We start from the raw sequence: 21887 nt of genomic DNA, 5'->3' as shown, positions 1-21887 counted from the left end.
GCTCGTATGAGAATGCCCATAGCAGGTATATACGTGGGGTAATGTGGAGAAACACAAATATGTAATAATTTAAATTCCTGTTTTTTTTTTGTTTTGATTTTTTTATAGCACTTTTATAACACTATATTTAATATGTGAGTCAATATTTCGACTAAAGCGCCATCTTTTGTAAATATATTTCTTACTACGTATCTAATACTCATTGCCAATTTTAACAAAATCCGTCTATAAAAACAGACTTTCAAAATATTCCTGCATAAGCAACCAATACAGTTTGAAAAAAAAACTAGATCGGATACATCACTTATCGTACAGTTTCATAAGTAAAAACACTATCAGCTGATTGCCAAAAAATGACAACAGCTGAGATCATCTGTTTTTTTTGCGTGTGCTCTTATCTTTCAACAATTTCCTTCCTTTCTATTACAATTTCTTTTATTTTTATTAAAATTTATTCAAAATACACCAGCACACTGAACCAAAAACACCAATACACCAACCAAAAACACACCTACAGCCAGCCAGAAAAAACGGTAAGAAGAAGAGTTACTTTACTTATGGAACTTTACGATGGCATCACTCTTAATTTTTGACTATAAAAACCTTCTATACGTCCTTTGAACCCGTAACTATACAGTCTATTAGAAGTACATAAAACAAAAAAAAATATTTTAGAGTGAAAATCATCAAAATTACGTTTCACTTGGAATCTATTATTTTGGGAGAATTTCGTGACCCTGTTGGAATTGATAATAGCATTTTCCCGACGTTGTCCGACGTAAACCATTAAAAAAAAAGTAAAATAGCGATATCGTCGGCGATGATTTTCACAGAATTTTTGTATCGAATTTGCGATAAAAAATTGCTGGCAGGGTAGTATGCAAGTACATATACCTACTTATATGTATATTTACATAGCTAAGTATATAAATATTATCTTTCAAGAACACGAAAAATAAACAAAATCACTGCATCAATGAGGAGAACAAATAAGACCTGTCCGTAGTTCTCTTCAGATACCGGCTACCGAACGGACTGCACCGAATATGACAAACGCTCGTGAAGACTGCACATCAAACATAGTTTTCAAATGCCACTGGCTGCGGTTGAAAGCTATAATTTGTAGTAAAGGAAAATAAATTTTTAACAAATTAAAACAAATATGTACAATACACATACATATGTATGTATGTATGTATGTAGGTAATTGATGTATGCAATGTGAATGAAAGTGATTTAATTGGTGCTGCCGACCGGCGCAATTTGACGCCATACCCTCTATGAAATACTGCATGCTTTTATGTATGTACGGGTATATACAAATTAGACCAGATCGGTCAAAAATGTATTGTGTGATGTGAGTTAGCAGCGAATGCAACAACGACGCCGCCCTTCTGGCTTCTAACTTCTGTCCTTCACCAACGGAGGTGGTTAAACCTCATCCTCGTGCGTCGCTGGTCTCACCCTCCTGTCTCACAATTATAATGTCTCTAAAGCTGAAATTGGGCATAATTGAAGTTTTAAGTTTGCTCCTAAAGGATAGATATATGGATATAATCTAAGTTCTACTCGCTTCTCGATCTTATGGCTAAGAGCACAGTGTAGTATCTGCACATCTCTTTCAAATGCTCTTTATTTTGAATTAGAATCAAAAAGGGACCAGAATATATGGAAATTTGAAATTACACTACATAACGAAAACACAAATATTTTAAATGAAAACCCACATCAGTTGCGCACTTGTTCTCTTCTTAAATGGATGTCAATTTTGGAAAATTCCAAAGTTTTCGTTTTATCTCTTGTTAATAGACGCGATCAAATTTGGATAGCGTGCGTGCTTTGAAGCAGTACAGTCTGTTGGCATTAAAATTAAATTACTTTTAACAGTTCTCTAAATAAATATTAACTACAAACATTTTAATCGTAACTTTCGTGCGGATGGTCAATGAAACAATGACACTACGACACGCTAATGCCGGTTTTCTACTAAGCATTGAAAAAATAATAATTGCCATTTAAAAATGACACGTGGAGACCAACTTAATGACTATCTTTATTTTTGATGCCCAAATTTGGCAGTTAAATTCTCGCCATTTAATGACCAGTGGAAATGCGGTATAAGACATAATAAGCAGTTAGGCTGAAATTATTGTTCTTAGTAAAGTTTATTTTCTATAAATACTGCTGAAAAGCTGAAGCTGAGATAGAAAATTTACGTTGAAGTGAAGATTAACAGAACGCTGGAAGCAATGAAGTTAATGTTTTGTCTACATTTTCTGGACTGGCAAACGATGATCGGAGTTCCTAGCACACATAGTTGTCAAAATAATATCCCTTGTTTTTGGCCACAAATGGCAAACTCGTACCTAGATTCTCTTTTGGAAGAAAATTCTTAACAGCGCATATGTAACCCACAATCAAGAAGAAGTAGTTACGTAGTTACATTTTGAATTGAATTGAATATGCCTACTGTCTTGTTGCCAACCACCAGCTTTGTTATTTGTTTATACTCGCACTTGTATGTAGATATGTATTTGTTAAACGAATGGTGGCACAATATCTAATTGGTCTCTTGGCAACAATTTTATGTGATTTGATAATATTCGATAATTATGAGTAGTACGTAGGAGTAAAGAAAATCTTTTAGTTGTAAACTGTAAAGTGTAGTTTATTGCTCTGACTTATCGTCTGCGCGTGCCGCAATTACGTTCCGAGACTTAGTGAAATAGTACACACAGGCACATAAGTGTGGGCTTAAGTACCCACTGGGAAAATAGGTAAGCACCTTGCGAGGTAAGCCATGTTTTCTTTCAGTTTTTAGTACCAAAATTGTCATCATGGCCAATGTCATCTACTAGTAAAGGGCAAAATGAACACCTCCGAAGACACATTACGTTGTCAGTTGCAAAATAACGTGCAGCCGAAGTTATTTCCAAGCACCGAACTACTCCGAGCGACTGCACGTAACTTACTTTGTAAAGCGGCTCAGAAGTATGTCTGATACCAAATGTACATTCTAAATTCCTACTTACATAAGGCGGCCATGCCTTTGTAAAAGTAAGGGACGTTCGGCAGGGAAATGGTAATGACTGCCAGGTGAAGAGTAAGTTGCTAATAAGGTATTATTACGTGCTCCTAATTCCCACTGGGTACATATTTACGTACACGTTTATCGTTCCAACCCTTCTATGACTCAATCGCGAAAAAACTCGTATGAAAATAACGAGCCTCATAAAAGATGTTGATACCTCTTTTGATACCCCATGTCTCATGTGGTATAAAACGTATTTTACATCTTTTGTTTGACCGTTCTCTACTTCCAGAGATGTGCACTACCACCTGGTGAAACCAAGGTTGAATCTATGGTCCGAACAATATCAAAAAAAGAGTTTTTTTTTTAAAGCGGCCGCTCCTCGGAAGGCAATGGAATACCTGTACCATTTGTCATATTTTACTTAAATCATATACATATTCGATTAACGTGGCTGCGGACGTAGCAGTCATGTGTCCAACGGGCTATTGTGCCTGTAAGAAGCCAGATTTTTCGCTTATCACCGGGCAGCTTGAGCCGTAACGATACTCTGCATTGGTTCGGATTAGGACGTCCATCTGCTGGTAGTAGCTACTCTGGACTACTCCTCCTCTTTTAGAGCAGGAGTTTCAGTGGGAATTGTAAGCCAAAGTCGCCGCGATCTACTAATGTAAGCCTTTCTGCTTAAAATTAACTCTGTTTGAAGTAGATGCAACCGGTTATACGCCCTAAGCCTTAGAGCTTGCTTAGCAGGGTAGCATTTCGATTTTATGCATGGCAGACAAACTTTCTAAAATTTTTAAAAAATTTGATTTTATGCAAGAGACTTATGGTCTGATTATGGCAACTTAACGTAACTAACGGGATCTCTCTTAAAAACTATGTTAAATGGGTGTTGTTACAAGTTGAAAGCCAGTATGCCGCAACCCTTGTTTGCAGTAGAAATATATGCCCGTTTCCCATTATTTCTTGAGGAAAGAGTTAGACAACAGGCTGTGAAGCATCAGATGTCAAAATTTTTTGGACACACACACACGAAATAATGGACATTTGTTTCTTGGCCGTCATCTTGAGAGCTGCATACTAGCCTTAAAATTGGTAGCCGTTTCAACTTTTCCTAATACAGCTTTAATTAATAAAAAAAAACTACTTCGTTTTTGTATGAATATTTACTGGAAACACTGTACATTGGTGGAAAACTAAATAGCACGCTCTCGGCTCTGACGCCATCTACCGGCACAGTAGAAACTAGTGCAAGCCTTTGCTAGGAATTTGAAGTCGATCAGTTCAGTAATTTTCGAGTCTATAAACTACATACCAATAGACATACACGTCGTTTTTTTTTATATAAAATTAAGTTACAAAACTGTAACTGATATGAATTCTTATGCATTAAAGATTATTACAGGATATAGCTAATTAATTAATTTTTATTCAAAGAATTACAAATATTGCTTCCATTTTAACACCTAAATACATCAATACGTAAATTTCACCATTACGACACCTCAAAATGACCAACTTTCATAGATGGCAACCCAACTCTTAAGTGTCGTATAAGCTGGAAAACTTTTCAGGAACTCTTCATAAATTTCGGTACGTTGCACTGATTGGTGTATCCAGTTGCCAGAAACAGCAATTTCTAAATTTGCTAAAGCCGACCCGTTCGCAGGTGACTGAAAAGTTCATATAAAAAAAAAAACATTAAATAAAAAAAATAAAAATAAAAAATAGGCACCTCCAAATCCATAAAAAACTCCAGTGGTTTAATATATTTGCCATATGAAAAAACAAAATAGTATTCCTTTCTTTTCAACACGGCTTGGTCGAAAGACCAATTTATAATCTTAGTCGAAGCTTTTGGTTTAATCAAAATTGACAAATGATCTGGTCCTGTTAGGGTGAAATTGTAACGGTGTATGTTTGTCGCATTCAACATAGTCTTGGCAGTGAGCGCCAGGAGCGGCTTTTCGCCTGGTAGAATAGGCGACTCGTCGACGGGTAGCCAGAAACTGCCCTTTGTATAAAAAATACTTAAAAATAGAAAAAAGGTTGTCAATAGTCCTTTAAGCATCACGTCTATTTGTATGTAGTTAGGTAGTTTAGAATATTCATAGCCCACCTGGGTTTGCTGAGCTCACATGCTGCTCCGTCGCTGCAAGCATCGTCAATATCGTGGGCTGCCTTAAAATGATTTATGACCTCTGAAAAGATAACGGTTCATTTATTTAGAAAATATACATATGTATTTATTGTTTAACAGCAATAAAGATATGTACATCTACACATCAATAAGATATATACTTCACGAAGCGCTCAGGCCTATTAAAGAGTTATTTATTTGCTTTGCTTGTGCACCGTGAATTATATTCTCTATCCAAAGTGTGTACACTATACCTGCTTTAGTTTAAGTAGCGCCTTTTGAGCCAGGACACAAAGGGGTAGAAGGGAAACTGCATACCGACGCTCTGGCTAAAATTGGATTATGCTGGCTCCAGGAAAACATGTCGCAGATTTAAGCTACTCTCAACTTTTTTAAAACCGTAATGGTGGAATCCGTAAAGTTCCTTCGCAAGAGGAGAATTATAACCTTAAAGATGGGGGGCGTATCCATAACAAGATATACAACGAGAGGGCCGCCCTTAGGGGGAAGTCTTCTGCGCTCTACTCTGAAATGCAGGGGAAGTTTTCTGCGCTCTACTCTGAAATGCAGACAGCGGAATACCGGCTGTCAAGTCTTGGCATACGCGAACTTCCATAGAACGTCTTCTGTCTTCTAAACAGCTGCCCATGGGAGAGAGGACTTAACGTTAATCCCGCCAAGACCGAAATTGTACTGAGTATTTGCAAGAAAGTTCCGCACACCGTATTTTCAGTCATTCTCTCGTAATGGGACGAGTCTCAAGCTCTCTAACGATGTCAAATATAGCGGTGACATTGTAGGCAAGAAGTAAAAATGTAATCGTAATGTTACAGATCGTTTCGGAAAAGCCTGTAAGGCAGAAATGGGCGAACTTAACCACACATACTTAGTACACTGGAACTAATCTGCGGTGGCCGGCCTTGGACAAGTTCACATATATACATATGTATATTTACGAGCAACTCAGATAGGGTGCAACCTCTATTTTAATAATTACTACCTGCACCAAATCTTTTTCCCAGCGGACCTTTACAATAAACTTCAAGCCAGCTGCAACGCAACCAGATTGAAAGCAACAGTTCTGGATTTCAGTCAATTATTCTGCTTTGACAATAGATTTTCTACTAGGATTCCAGGGAGAAACGAATGCTGCCGGATTGCAACATTCGCTATCGCTAATTGTATACTTTTAAGCGATAGTGCTGAGTGTGACGATGATTTAGCAAAGCGATTGCCGGAATTCAATGGCTGGTCTCGTTTTAAAGGTAATTAGGGGATTCCCTTAAGCTCGAAAGTGGCTCGAAAACCACGAAACCTCGAAACTTTTCCAGCCTCGAAAAACAACTGTCAAAAATTGTATGAGTGGCGATTTTCGCGTGCCTCGAAAACTTTCGAGGCAAATTAGTCGCGAAAAAAGCTTCGAAAAGTCGTTCGTAAGTTTCAGTGTTGCCTTTATAATTGTTGACTGCGTTTTGATCAATAAATTCATACAATTTACATTTTTCACTTTTTCGTGGCATTTTCAATGCTGATTTTATATGTATTTATTTCAGCTGATGCGATGTATTATACAAAAAACTCTGAATGAGCTGTCAAACTTCGGAATTTCTCCATTGTTTACGAGGCTGAAAAAAGGTGCATTCCCAAAAACAGCCTCGAAAACTTTCGAGGTTTTCGAGTTTTCTGCTCTTCGCGTTTAAGGGAATCCCCTAAATATTTTGGGGCTATAAAGAAAATAAGTATGTATATAAAAAAAAAAATTACATTATTTTGAAATTAAAAATATCGTAAAAGGAAAACTTATAACAATTTTTGTCAACATTTTTTTACTTACTTTCTAACTGATCTTTTAAGATCTGAAATTTTCAGAAAAATGTTTTTAGTTTTTTTTTTTTTGAATTATGTATTTTGAACTTGGGAACTTTTTTATAACGCCTAAATAAAATTATGTTAAACAATTTTAGTTTAGTTTTACTGCATAAAAAACTAGCCAGCAATTTCTATATGTACTTGAAGTATGCACATTAGAGTGGTTCAAAAAAATTTTTTCCCAGATAGGGTGCCCCAACCTTCCAAAATTTTTCCTCTTGTTAAAAGCACAAAAGCAAAAAGTGTACATATATTCATCAAACAAATGGTTAAGTAACCTAAGAGCATTTCAAATTTAAATTATCTATTAAAATATCAAAAGCTTCAGTTGTCATGGCAACAATAGCTTTTTATAAAAATCACTAATATTTTTGCCAGTTTCACAGCGATCCAGTAGCGGATTTCAAAGTGATTGAGCACCTTGTATTGGTTATAGTAAAAAACTGAAAATTGGTATAGATATTTCAAATATCAAAAGAAAAAAAACTAAGGTGGTGCGCCGTTTTCTGGGATGAAAATTTTTGTGCCCATACAAAAACAGGACCACTCTAATGTACAAACGTTTTAGCTTTTGCGGTGTTTTAAATTTCAAAATTCTGTAACTTTTTTTTTTATAATTTTTAATATATGTATTTTTATTTTATAGCCTCAAATATCACCAAGATGATAAATTATGATAAAAAAGTTCTGGCCAAAATTCATCCAAATAAAAAATGGTGGATTCCAATGTTTGGAATTGACATGGATTGGTCCATATAAAGGTATGTATTTAACGTAATGATATCGATTTCTATAGCGTCATATATGTATGTAAATACGTACCTTCTGCTGTATTGATGTGTCGATCAATTGCATACACATAAAAGGCTGAATCATTGAAGAACGTACTGCCATCGGCATTGTAATATATTTGATTTGCATGCTGCATACATACAAACATACATATGTGTATATAAAGCTAAAACTGTAAATTATTTGAAATCGGTTAAATCTTACCTGAACTGAATAACGCTGCGGAGCTAGTCTCGGGGTATAGGGTGAACCGATCGGTGTAATCGCCAATATAATGAAAAGTAAAGTGCTGCCCAGGAAGCAAAAAATGATAGTGCGTGATTTCCGGTACAAAAAATAGATTGGCATCTGAAAAGGAGCTCATATATGTAAGTATGTATGAAACAAAAAAGCCAGTGCGAATAATTCGTTAACTTACCAAAAATCCAGCAATGAGCAGAGAAAAGATGATGGCAACAATGGAGATTACTATATCAGGATTAAGGGTGGTTCCTATGCGTCCCATTATCGGTATTAACAAATTGTATAAAAATTGTGCCACATATGAGAAGTAGAGGAAGGATATTATTTGGCTCGCGATGACAGCGATGGCAAACCATTGACCTAAACAAATGTGAATGCGAATAATGAAAGTTCGATCAAGTTGAGTCGTAGATATAAAAGGTATTGAAAATGTACCTTTCCCATGCAGCTTCGTAATTAAATTTATGATAAGAGGTACGGCATAAAAAAATATCGCCAACATAGGCATGAACGCCGAACGAATACTTAAAAGTGTCAAAGCGATCGTGAGTGCTATTAGAATGAGACATTGCGAGTGCATGAAGAGTTGAATGCGAAAACTCAAACAGAGTGGATGCTATATATGAGGAGAAAAAGAATAGGTATACATTTTTTTTTTTTCATATTTTTCTTTCGAAATTTGCTTACTTGTTTTGTGCGCTTCAAGAAGATTGCCGGAAATATGCCCAAGCAAAAGAACATTGGACAAAAGTAGAGGCCAAATATCAGCCAATTACTGGAAAACCACGACATGGAATAACCCATGCTATCCATCAAGTATGCTATTAAAATTGAACTGCCAGCACCCAGCGCGACTGATAAAATTTGTATAAGGAACGCGAGAGCACAGTGAGCGATAATGACACGCCATCCTAGGCTATCATGTTTGGACATGAAGAACATCGAGATACCAATGGCAATTAAGGTGACCAGACATACCACGAAGTTGATGATAATGCCGGTGTTGAGCGTATAGGAGAGCATAAACCAGCCGAGGAAATCATAGTATATGATAGGTTTGTTGTTATAATCCGCCTGAAAATTTCCAAATTCATATGTATGAATGTATGACTATGCATAAAGGCGAGATTTTCGTGCTATGGAACTTTGAGAGGTACATATAAGAGGTATGAGTCCACAGCCGGGAGATCCTTTAACGGATTTGTATTAATAAAGTTATCGTTGTTAATAAGTTTATTGATCAAATATTACACTGTGAACTATGAAAACTAAATTTTTTAGTGAACTAGTGTAGGTCGTAGCTCTGGTCAAATAATTCGCGAAACTGTTTCTATTTTTTTTTTTACAAAAAAACCCTTCAATTCTTAACTTATTGATACAAAATCATTTTTACGTGACTTTAGAGCTGGAAAACTATCGATGGCACTATCGATAGTATCGATGGTTTTTGACTATCGAAAAAATCGATAGTTTTGTAAGCACCTTCGATAGTTTTCACTCATACATATATTATTCAGTAACATATGTACATATTTCAGAGCGCAGATGCGGCTTGCAGCCAAAATCGTTGATAAACTTTTGTTCCTTAACAAAAATATAGACATATTTTAGCAATTCTGATTTCATTTTCAATAAAAGTTGTTATGTTGAATTTTTGGACTTTTTGGATCATTTTCGATAGCATCGATGCTATCGATGGTTGTGACTATCGACTATCGAAACTATCGACGGCCATGGCCATGACATGTTGTGCATCCCTACTCAGTATGATACCAGCGAAGTCACCAACATCACCCGGTTATATCTGTATATTCAAATAGTGGATGGGACTTCGGCGAAATCATAAGCGTAAACCAATAATCTGCTTCCAGTTAAATATTTATCAGTAGAATTTATAACGAAAGGGATTGGCAACTTTATATGGTAGGTATCACCAAAAAATTTTAAAATTCTTATTTTCCGCCAAAATAAGCTTCAGTCGTTAATAAAGTTTCGCTAATAAATATATCTAAATTCCTCGAGTTATCGTGTGCATAGACGGACGGATGGACAGATAATCACCGCTTAATCGAGTTCACTTTTCATTCTGAGCATTTATGAATACATTTGTCTATCAGCCTTATAATGAATTTCATTTTCCCCGAACCGGTTCACTTTTCAATTTTGATTTCCAATATTTAATATGGGCGGAATAAAAATTTTCGGATGAAATTTTGTGCGGACGAAACTCAGAATAAGGCAGTATATCTATATATTTAGAATATTTATTTAGAAAATGTAAACTGTTTTCTGGCAAAAGAGCTTTTCACCAGGAGTGTTGAATGAGAGGGCTTTTTCTCAAGGCTTTTGTGCTAGAATAACAAAGGTCTTTAAAACAGCGTTGGGCAGAGCGAGCTTTTACTCTACTCGCGCTTTTAAAAAATGTATAGAAAGCTTAAATGGGCTTTTCCCGCGGGCAAGGCAGTGCTCATCCGTGCTTTAAAACTATCTTGCCATCTGCCTTTAATTTGCCTTATGAAATACTTTTTACTATGGTAATGGCCCTTTAAACAAATAAGAACTATTCTAATGCCGGATTCCCACTGGTAATTGAAATAATGACAATTTTAATGATAAATTTGGGCATTAATAACACTCGAGTCATCACGTTAATAATAATACCTAGGCATTAAGCCGATTCTCAAATGACAATATGCATTTCAAATCCAAGCATTTCTGTACTATTTTTGCCATTTCAATGCCCAGTGGAAACCCGGCATAAGGCTTAATTTTAGAGCTTTAACTGAGCAGTGTTACTAGTCGGGGTTTCTTACCGTTATATTCCGCATTTCCGGTGCATTGCCAATGGCTTTGGCTAAGCTTAGGATATTATCGCCAGTACTTTGAAGTGAACCTTTCGACAAAGCGTCCATCCTATCAAATTCCGTGTGGTATACATAACCATTAAATATATATGCTAAATCAACACCTTAAAATGAGGAAAGTACATACATACTTTTTAATTATAAAACAAGTAAAAAATTCTGCAATACAAAATTCACCTTGCATGCCACCATAATCACGAAAAATGACAAAATCTGTAGATGATGGTATAAAACCAGTTTGAAAAAAATTCCTCGGCCATTGCAGTAGCGAACAGATGTGGCACACGTTTATAATAATTGATGAGCCATGAGCTGTCAGCGGCGTATTGAAAAAGAAGCTCACGACCACGCGATCCACAAGCATCCAAGTTGATTACCACTCTTAAAGACAGCTTAAAATTAGTTAATATTATAAATTTACAAATATGAAAATAATCAAAAAGTTACTTGCAGTTCTTCGCCCATTTGTGTTGTGTAACAAATCCATGCGATCCATATAACCATTCCTCTTCAGCGCCATTGAATAAAAAAACTATGGGATGCTCGAGTGGTCCATCAGATTTTGCAATGACGCGAAACACTTCCAACACAGTCGACACCATCGAACCATCATCTGATGCACCTGGACTGCTAACCGCGCTATCGAAATGCGCATTTATGAGCAAATAATTCGAACTCGTATTGTTTTTCGCGCTCAATTTCGCCACCACATTTTGCACGCCTTGGTACAAGCGCGTGCCCAAGTATTCACCGGACGCAACTTGCGTATCCACTTCGATAACAAAATAATCGCTCGCTATTTTTTGTATATTTTTAATTTCGTTCAATATTAGTTCTATCGCTTTGATTTCGTTAGCTTCACTGCCGAACACTCTCGGTCCGAGTTTGGTTAAATTGAGCAGTATATCTTCAGCTCGCTCGCCAATGAAGGAATCGGGGTGCGCTAATTCATCGGCACGTGTGCGAGTTGTGGGCAGATAGTTGACTTGAGTGAGCACTACGGCCAGGTAAAGTACAACCCAAAAAGCTGTATAGATGGGTGCATAATACCACGGAAGTTTTTTGTGCTGTTTGTTTTTTGGCTGTGCGTATGTATGTAAAAGAGAACATGAAAGGAAAGTAAAAAACAAACCGCTTTATTGGCTTTTTAAATATCGTTAATATTCTTGGGGTATTATAACTGGCTCTATCGATTGGTTAAGGAATATATAACTAAGTTAAAGTTGCTGCCTAGACTAGTCCCCCAGTAGCCTAATACACAACGCATTCGTCAGCTTTTGTTTTGTTTAAAGTTCGAACTTTAACGATTTGAAGATTAGTGAGGTGGCCAAAGGACACCTGTTCGTGGTGTTCATCGACGGAATCAGCAAAATGGACAGAAGGTGGCTTGACAATGGAAACTGACGGATGAACCTAATAAACGTGCGCGGTGGTTTTTTCGGGTAGTTAAGATTTTCAAATGCCACGATGACTTCAAGCTGAAACCGGTGATGATAGTCGTGCCCTGCTACCAATTCAGCGCCAAAATCTCCTCATCAATACAGGCGTTTGGAAAGCGCCGGCTTTAAGAAGGTAGAAGACAAGCTCCACCCAAAATTTAGGAAGATGTGTTGAGTCACGGGTACTCTATAACTACTCCTCAAAACCGAAGGACAGTAACGTGGAAGCCCAATTGGCTAAGGATTTACATAAAGTCTTTGGGCTGGAATTAGTAACCGAGGATACGCTTGCTGTCTAACTTGACCAGGATGCGGTGATGTAAGTAAAGTGGAGAGAAGTAAACCAGACGAGTTGCTTTGCAAAGTTCCTATAAAAAAGTCGAGTGCATAGGGCGACATCTGTAGTGAATAGGGCGAGGTAGATGACATCTAGATGTCGCCCTATGTACTACGTTCGCTACAGCGGAAATAGACGACACGCCATTTCTTTAAATAAAATTAATTGTTGCTCGTTTGTATGTACATACATATGTAAATGCATGTGTGTGCACCTTTCTATTAATATCGTTGAATTATTTTAATATCTATCGCAAAATTTTATACAGACAAGACAAAAAAGTAGAAAATAAATAATATAAAAAAAAAAAACTTTTTAATATACAACGCTCTTATAAATGGACTAAAAAAGTAGAAAATAATATTTCTCAGTCCCATAGAATTTGTTTTGATAACTTTTGATTTTGAAATTTTAGCAAAAGTCGTTATAAATAATTTATGAGATTGAAAATGAAAAGCGTGGGGCGCATGCAATACAAAGCATTATATTTAATTGACAATAGGCAAACTACATAACATAGACCTAAAATTTCTTCAGCGAAAGTACAAATTTGAGATCGATTTTAAGCGGTCGTTATTCATATACCCACATACATACATACATATATTACTTTTCATATCAATTCAGGTGGCTATTATATGCGCCCCATGCTTTTCATTTTCAATCTCATTAATTGTTTATAACGACTCAAAACAAATTCTATGGGACCGAGAAATATTATTTTCTACTTTTTAGTCCATTTATAATAGCGTTGTATATTAAAAAGTTTTTTTTTATATTATTTATTTCTCTGATTTGTTCGCTATAATATCCGGATGGTTTAAAGAGAAAAAAGTTTAGAAAGTTGCGATCCGTTTCAAAATTTGAGTTTATTGAAATTGATAAAATAAATTAAATTTTGTAATATGTATGGGTTTAAAAAGAAAGGGGTTTACGAAGGCTTACAGATGAAAATATTTTTTAAAGAGAATTGCCATCTATTTGAAAAATTCAATTTAATTAATAATTAATTGATGAGATAAATTAAATAATCAATATGTTAAATGTATCAAACTAAAGAGGCTTAAGAAGGCTTATAACCAAAAATATCTATCCAATCGGATATATACAGCTGCTAAAGGGCCTACACCGCTCTACGCTGCTGTATAACTGGAGCTCTGTCCATGACCCACCACTGTTGCATTAAATAAGTCACTAAACCTGCTGCCCAATAGACTTAGTAGCCAAGAACTCTGGGAACGAACTGGGGTTCTTGTGTTCCTGAAATTTTGTTTAGTCTCGTAAGCTTTCGAAAGTTTTTTTGCATTAATTTGAAGTTACCGCACACAGTCTGGGCTGTTGAGGGACAAAACGATTTGCAGTTTAGGTGGTCGATGGTGTTATCGTAAGCTAATGTTATTATCGTAATTGTCGGTTTTATTTTTATTGTTATCTTTACTGGCATGCTGTCGTATTTTTTTTCGTCTGCGTGTAAGAATTGATTCGTTTGCTTATTTCGTTCGTAACGCACACTGCTTCCACAATTTTCAGTATAAAATTATTAAAAAAAAAAAATTGGCATAACGTACACCCATTTTTGTGGATTGATCCGAAACATTTTCTTCCATTTTACACATTAACTTTAGGATCGAATAGTGAAGATTTCGTAAAATTTTCCTTTTTTTATTACACGCTAATTTAGGCGGAGCAAATTAAGAGTGAAACACCTTTTGTGAGCTTTCTTGTTGGGTTCTACTACTACTATTTGTTTTGTTTATATATATAGGATTTGAATACACCGCATTGAGTTTTAATTTTCTGTTTACTAAAATCGAACTCTCTCACACCGGCACTTCCGAGCAAATGAACCATTGATGAATGGAATATATTAGGTTTTTATAGGGCATTGAGTGAAATCTGAAGTGGTAAATGTCTCGAAATCACGAGTTGTTTGACTACTTAATCGATTAAGAATAAAATCCCTAGCACTTAATACAATCTTAGTATTCTATAAGTATATATAGATAGCGATTTTGGACCTAAGACCACACCATGTGTGCGATAATGATCAAGTACCATAAATATTGTTTAAATAATCACGTGCGAATAATGCATTTTTTTTATATATGTACAGTGGCGAAAATATAAATAGGGAAGTGACATTTAGCATTCCTTGGATATTTTCCTTGCGTTTGTTTAATGTTTATTATTTTTTTTTTTTATAAAAGTGTAGTTCGATATCTAAAAAAAAAACCATGTAAATCAAAATTTGAAACTTTGTACAAAAATTTGCAAACTTCGAAATAGTTCCATCAAAATTTTGAACTTTTCAATAAGATATCTTATAAGCATTCTGAGTACTCATTTTTGTGAAGTGAAAATTTTAAGTAGCTAGGACTTATCGTTGATTTTTGGGAATTTATTTTGTGAAAGGTGTTGCTCATTTTACCATAAAAAAAAAAAATTGTGAATGTTGTATGGAAGAAAATGCGTGAAAAAAATTGCCAAAAATCAACGGTAAATTCTTGCACCTTATATTAGAATCGCAATCGGGCGTTTGGGCGGTGACGCATTCGAAAGATTAGTAGAAATAAATGTAAATACTTGGAGCAACTCGCAGTGAAACCTCAAGCGTTTGATCGTATATTTTTTCCAAATATCGTATGCTCAGTGGCAGCGCTGTGAGTAGAATATTTTTCTCGCTCGGTTTCGCGTTTGTCAGTGAGTAATTTCATAATATCGTTTGTTGCAGAGATATCAAAAATTTAGTACGAGGAAGAGACTCTGAATATATAACACACCCATCATTATAATACCAATGCTTATACAAAATGTACAGAAAGCTTAAAAGAGCTTTGTATGTGGGCAAGGCAGTGCCCATCAGTGGTTTAAGGCAACTTGACTAGGGGTAGCTTTACTCTCAACAGAAAGCTTTAAAAAGCCTTTCCGGTTGCAAATTTGATTTAAGGCAGCTTGGCCCAAAAAAGCTTTTACTATGGACAAAAATCTCTAAAAAGCCTCTCCGGTTGTCAAATTTAGTTAAAGGCAGCTATGACCAGGGGGAGCTTTTACTCTCAACAGAAATGGTTAAAAATCCTCTCCGGTTGTCAGATTTAATTTAAGGCAGCTTGGCCAAAAAAAGCTTTTACTCTGGACAAAAAGCTTTAAAAAGCCTCTCCGGTGGTCTAATTTGGTTTAGAATAGTTACGACCAGTGGGAGCTTTTACTCCAAACATAAAGCTTTAAAAAGGCTCTCTCGTTAACAAATTTAATTTAAGTCAGCTGGCCAAAAAAAACCACTGCTTTGTGGATACAAACCACTTTCGGTTCTGTGCAATCTTTAGCTCCAATTTTTGGTCATAAGTTTAGGAAAACTTTATACGCCCAGGAAAAGTCTTTATAAAAAGATCGCTGTGTGACGGAATCTAAAAATCTAATCCTCATGGGAGAGGGATGCGGTTAATGATGAACTAAATGAGCTACATAGGAGAAATCTATAAGGAAATGCTTATACGGATTTATAGCGGTGATGGGTGCACAGCTGGTTCGAAAACTCAAAAGGGCACAGTAGCAGAGCGTTACGTGTTGACTAGCCGGGAGGCGCTGGCCGCAACCTCAATTGGGACTGAGCCTTACTTGCAAATATGTTGAAATATGATCGAAGAAGAGCTCAGGAACGAAATAAGAGAAATGAGAGAACTGCACTAGCGGCGTTCAACTGCACTAAGATAGGAAATGTGCTACTGGCGGTTTAAAGCACTGGTGGGCAATGCCTTGCCCGCGGGCAAAGCTCTTTTAAGCTTTCTATACATTTTGTATAGGCGCGAGCAGAGTAAAAGCTCTCTCTGCCCATCGCTGCTTTAAAGGCAATCGAATTTTTAATCAATCTCCCAAAGCGGTAACTAAAAATATTAGCAGCTATTTCGGCAGCAAGCTGTAGACTGGAGGGTCAAAGGTGCTCTAACGCTTTTGTTACTCGACCAAAGATACCATATTACAACTTTTATTCCAATGCGATGGGCGCACATTTCCACAACTCAAATGAATACTTACTTCTGTTGATTTTTCAGTACAACTTACGAGTAATGGACGAACATTTTTTTTTCAATAAAAAAATAACGAAGTTTAACAAGTAAACAGTCTCAATATCGTTTATTTCGGATTCAATATACTTAAATACTTATATGCATATGTACATATGTATCTTGTAAAATAGTATAAATAAACTACGAGTATCTTTACAAATGCTCTTCGGTGCATTCCATAACTGAACAATAGTGCTAACTATTCCAAATTTTTAAATATAATTAGAGTATTTATATGAGGCCAAGAAACAAAAAAAAATAAAATTGCAGATATTGCAGGCACTGCTCCTTTTGCAAATAACCAGAGCAGCACTGGTTTTTTCCAAGGCGTAAAAGTTAAGGCCTTAGATCGCAACTATGTCGTTAGTTCTCAACTATCAGACCTTTCTTTTTTGATAGGCTACTGTGGTTCTTATGGCCTCACATAATATTTAATGGTTAAGAGAATTTCTTAAAAAAGTAAGAAATAACAACAAATACATATAGAAGCTCTAACAATCGCATGATGTGAACGTTTTCGAGTTTCCATACATATGAATGACAATGGTTAATTATTGCCTCATACATATCTATTCAAAACAGCCAACTTTCGTAGGTGGCAACCCAATCGACAACAAAAGCATAGTCCGGAAAGCTTTGTATGAATTTTTCATATTCGTCAGGGCGTGTATTCGTCTGATGGATCCAATGGCCAACTATACCGATTTCTAAGTTCTCTGTGGTTGAGTTGTCGGCGAGAACCTGTTGAAGAAAAAAAGTAAGAAACCATTTAGTTGTTTTTAAATGTTAAACGAATTGAGGAGAGTTAAGATGAAAGTGAAAGGAAAGCAAACTTTACAAGCTAAGAATCTGAATTCGAAGAAAAAATACGTCATCGTGCAGTGTTTACAGATAGATTTTCAGTTCTTCTAAATTTAGGCGCAGACCGCTTATTTTCCTGCGGTCCAACTATAATACATGTATTGTCCTAGTGTCTTTCATCCGAAAGTCTGCATATTGCATTATATTCCGACAGATAAAAATATGTAAAAGTTCTTCTCTTCAACCCAGTTAGAGGATTGGAGTGTGGATTTTTCAATTTTCATTGGTGTTGGCTGTCGATCCAGTTGGACCTTGACGGAAAAAGTTTTCGAAGCGATTGCTATGTAAGCGATTCGTACTGGTATTGTTATTGGAAAGACTACAGAACGATAACAAGTCTACTGGCTGTTCGCTGTCTACTGGCGGCATTTTCATTCAATATAGGAAGCACTGGTAGTAATGAATGCATTAAGCCGGGAACCAAGTAAACTTTGGAACACCTCAATTGCTTATTTTCTGTGCTATCAAACACTCGACTTGAACACGGGCATGTCTCCAAATTTTGGACCCCAGGGTCTCCTTCGATTCGAAGGGTGGTAACCCGAGAGCCCATATAATTATAACATATTCGCGGTTGCACAATTACCTCCAAGTCGATGAAGAACTCCAAAGCGCTGCTATCTTTACCATACGAGTAGTAAATAAAGAACGGTGGGCTCCAACTATCGCCCAACATTGTTTCGTTGAATGACCAATTGACAATTTTATTCGACGCTTTAGGTCCAATATAGATTGCCATGTGATCGGGGCCGGCAAGCGTGAAGTTGTAACGCTGCGTATTTGCAGTATCCAATGCGGTTTGGGATGTCAAAGTTAGTAGCGGTTTATCGCTGGGAATATTCGGTTGTTCGTCTATGGTTATCCAGAAACTAGTTTCTCTATAACAGACGATAAATAAAGATTATATCAAATGTGTGTTCAATTAGGTGGCTGCCGTTTGCTACCAACCTACCTGGCTTTGTGCCAACGATGATTCAACAATGGCATGCCGCAGAAAATTTCGTCGTTACAAATATCGCCGACCTGTTGTTTAACGCCGATGCTGTTGATAATATCTGAAAATATGTACGTTCAAAACCTTTGCTCTTTTTCCATAAAACCTCTGCTGTACTAATTGTCCGCTTACCATCCACTTCGTGTATGCGACGATCCTGTGGGAAGATATAAATGCCCGATTCATTGACGCGCGCTGTGCCATCGGCATTATAGAGTATGCGATTTGCATGCTGAAAAGAGGAGGTGCCATTTTTTAAAGTTGATATTTATTTTTTGTAACTCAATGGCAACTCACGAGCAGCGAATAGCGTTGGGTGGCCACTTTGGGCGTGTAGGGGAAACCAACTGGCGTTACAGCCAGTACGATGAAGAGAATCGTAACGCCCAAGAAGCAAAGCATGATTGTACGCGTTTTACGGAAGAACAGGTAGAGCGGCATCTTAAAGAGTATTCGTATTAAATTAGCCTTCTTTGCGAGCATTGTCGCGAGTAAAAGTAGTACTCACCAGAAAACCTGCAAATAGGCAGGAAAAGAAGATTGCAATGGCAGCAATTAGCAAATCCGGATTTGTACCGGATCCTGAGCGACCAACCATCGGTATCATAGAGGCCAAATTGGTATATGCTGTTGATGTGTAGTATATGAATGGCAAGATTTGGCAAATAATTACGGTGATAGCGAACCAATACGCTAAAAATAACGGAACAAATAAAAGTAACGGTAAAAAAAATATTTGATGGAATGAATGCTGGAAAAAGTATAAATTTATGTATAATAAGCAAAAAAAACCAATATTATGTATGTATGTATATGTAAGGCATGCAGTCTAAAAGTTATGTTGTTGTAGCAACATTGAACAGTCCTCCTAGATGATCGCGTCAGGTGATGAATTACCTCTGCGATGCCATTTCGTGATCAAGTTTATGATCAAGGCTGCGATGTCAAAGAAAACAGCCATCATACACATATAGGCCGAACGCACACTCAGCGCCGTTAAGATGATCGTTAGCAAAACAAGAATTAAACAATGCGAGTGCATGAAGAGCTGTATGCGAAAACCCAAGCTCAGCAGATCCTATGAAAGAAAAAAACATGTAGTAGACGTATTTTTTGTAACGCATTTGAATAGCGCTCACCTTCTTTGTACGTTCCAGAAACATTGCCGGAAATATACCCATGCAGAAAAACATTGGACAAAAATAGAGACCATATATCAACCAAGTGTTAGAGAACCATGTCTCAGAACGTCCCACACCGTCCATAAAAACTGCTATTATTATTACCCAAACTGCACCCAATGAGAGTCCGAGTACTTGTACGGCAAACGAGAGCGCATATCGACGACCAATTGCTAACCAACCCAGCCCCGATCGGGCGGACATGAAGTAAAGCGAAAGGAATATGGCGACGATAGCCCCCAAGCAAGCAATGCCGTTGATGATGATACTGGTATTTATTGAATAGTAAAGGATGAACCAACCGATGAAGTCGTAGAAAATAACAGTACCCGACTCGTAGCCCTAGGGAAATAGAGGTTAGAAATGCGATGTTGTAAGGATGGTCGGCTATGTGCAAGTATGTGATATGAGATAGCGACAGATCGATGTCGGATATTTTTACTAACCGTTGGATTATCCATTTCAGGCGCGTTAGCAATTGACCTCGCTAAACTTAGCACATTATCGCCTGTATTTTGCAGCGAACCTTTTGCCAGGACATTGAAGCGATCGAACTCTGTGTGATAGACATAGCCATTGAAGATATAGGCCATATCCAAACCTAGAAAAGGTTTACTATATTGATAAGTTATAAATAATTTGAAATTAAATTTCTATTGATGTCCTACCAGGCACACCACCGTAGTCACGAAAAATTCGAAAGTCTGTATCAGATGGTATGAAATTATTTTGAAAGAGCTCCTCGGCCAACGTACTCGCGAATGGATGTGGCACGCGGCGGTAATAGTTCATCAGCCATGGGTTACCGGGTCCGGATTGGAAAAGCACCTCACGTCCGCCTGAACCAGCGGAGTCCAAGTTGATAAGAGCTCTAAAGGAAGGTGAAAAAACGTTGACTAAACTTAATGTTAGATGGCAACCGTAAGTTCTAAAATTTTTAATTGAACTGCCTTTAAACTACTAGCTTTACTTCGAAACGTCGATTTAGGAATTTTTCCTGATTCGAACTTACTTGCAGTTCTGTGCCCATTTATGCTGTGTAATGAAACCATGCGATGCCTGCAAAGGATTCTCCTCTGCGCCATTGAACAGAAACACAATGGGATGTGCGAGTGGTCCATCAGATTTCGCAATGACGCGCAACACTTCCAACATAGTCGATACCATCGAACCATCATCTGATGCACCCGGACTGCCAGGCGCGCTGTCGAAATGCGAATTCATAAGCAAATAATTCGAACTCGTATTATTTTTTTCGCTCAATTTCGCCACCACATTTTGTATGCCCTGATACATATTCAACATAGTCCAGTGCACATATGAACCGGTGGCCACTTGAACATCAATTTCCAGTTCAAAGTAATCGCTCATTTGTTCTTTAACTTTGTTGAGTTCGCCGACTATGAATTCCACAGCCTTCACTTCGTTCGCCTCACTGCCCACCACCTTCGGGCCGATGCGTGAAAGGTTGATCAGTATCTGTTCGGCACGTTCCGCTATGTAGGCATCAGGATGCGTTAACTCATCTTTCCGTGTTAGTGGCGTGGGTAGACGATTAACTTGTGTAATCACTATACTGAAATAGATTATCATCCAGAATGCGGTGAAAACTGGCGCATAATACCAGTTGAGCTTCTTCGGCACCTCAAAGTCAACATCAATGTGGTATTTGGATTTGAACTGTGGGCGAAAGAAGGTTTAAATACTGAAGTGACTTGGTCTCGTCAAATGTGTTTAAAATCAGTTCTATGCTACTTTAAAGAAATGGCTATTTAAATATTATCGATAGAGTTATCATTGTCGATATTTTATAATTTTTATTAGCGTTATTATAAATATTATCAATATATGTAGCTACCAGGAAGTTTTACGGGGAAATATGCATATTGGCGATATAATTCGGAAGTGCACTGGGACTGATATTTTTGTTAATGTTCTAAGAGTTATGAATGTAATTATCTTTATCGATATCGGTATTCACTTTGTTATTGCGGGCAGAAAAGATAAATGGCTTTAGGGAATTCAAATATCTGAGAATTATCCTTGACGACTGAATATGGCAGATATAG

General features: G+C 36.9%; 2 protein-coding genes across 2 annotated transcripts; both read right to left on the bottom strand.

The window, feature by feature from the left end:
* Nucleotides 1-4553: 4553 nt before the first annotated feature.
* Nucleotides 4554-14325, bottom strand: LOC118754035 (endoplasmic reticulum metallopeptidase 1-like; the record flags this gene model as incomplete). Its single annotated transcript, XM_036488904.1, is given in 13 exon segments — nucleotides 4554-4707; nucleotides 4770-5043; nucleotides 5154-5235; nucleotides 7866-7965; nucleotides 8040-8183; nucleotides 8254-8438; nucleotides 8514-8694; nucleotides 8766-9152; nucleotides 10892-11046; nucleotides 11120-11177; nucleotides 11179-11323; nucleotides 11390-12024; nucleotides 14287-14325. Coding segments are annotated over 13 exon segments (2539 nt in total), but the record flags the coding sequence as incomplete, so codon positions are not given.
* Nucleotides 14326-17036: 2711 nt separating this feature from the next.
* LOC118754036 (endoplasmic reticulum metallopeptidase 1-like) lies at nucleotides 17037-21471 on the bottom strand (the record flags this gene model as incomplete). Its single annotated transcript, XM_036488905.1, is given in 11 exon segments — nucleotides 17037-17523; nucleotides 18230-18521; nucleotides 18596-18698; nucleotides 18770-18869; nucleotides 18935-19078; nucleotides 19146-19330; nucleotides 19535-19715; nucleotides 19777-20160; nucleotides 20265-20419; nucleotides 20487-20689; nucleotides 20831-21471. Coding segments are annotated over 11 exon segments (2556 nt in total), but the record flags the coding sequence as incomplete, so codon positions are not given.
* Nucleotides 21472-21887: the final 416 nt, after the last annotated feature.

The sequence above is a fragment of the Rhagoletis pomonella genome, unplaced genomic scaffold, assembly GCF_013731165.1.
Source record: "Rhagoletis pomonella isolate Grant_MI unplaced genomic scaffold, Rhpom_1.0 Rhpom_scaffold_03227, whole genome shotgun sequence".
Taxonomy (NCBI): Eukaryota; Metazoa; Arthropoda; class Insecta; order Diptera; family Tephritidae; genus Rhagoletis; species Rhagoletis pomonella.
This window is presented reverse-complemented; position numbering and strand designations above follow the sequence as displayed.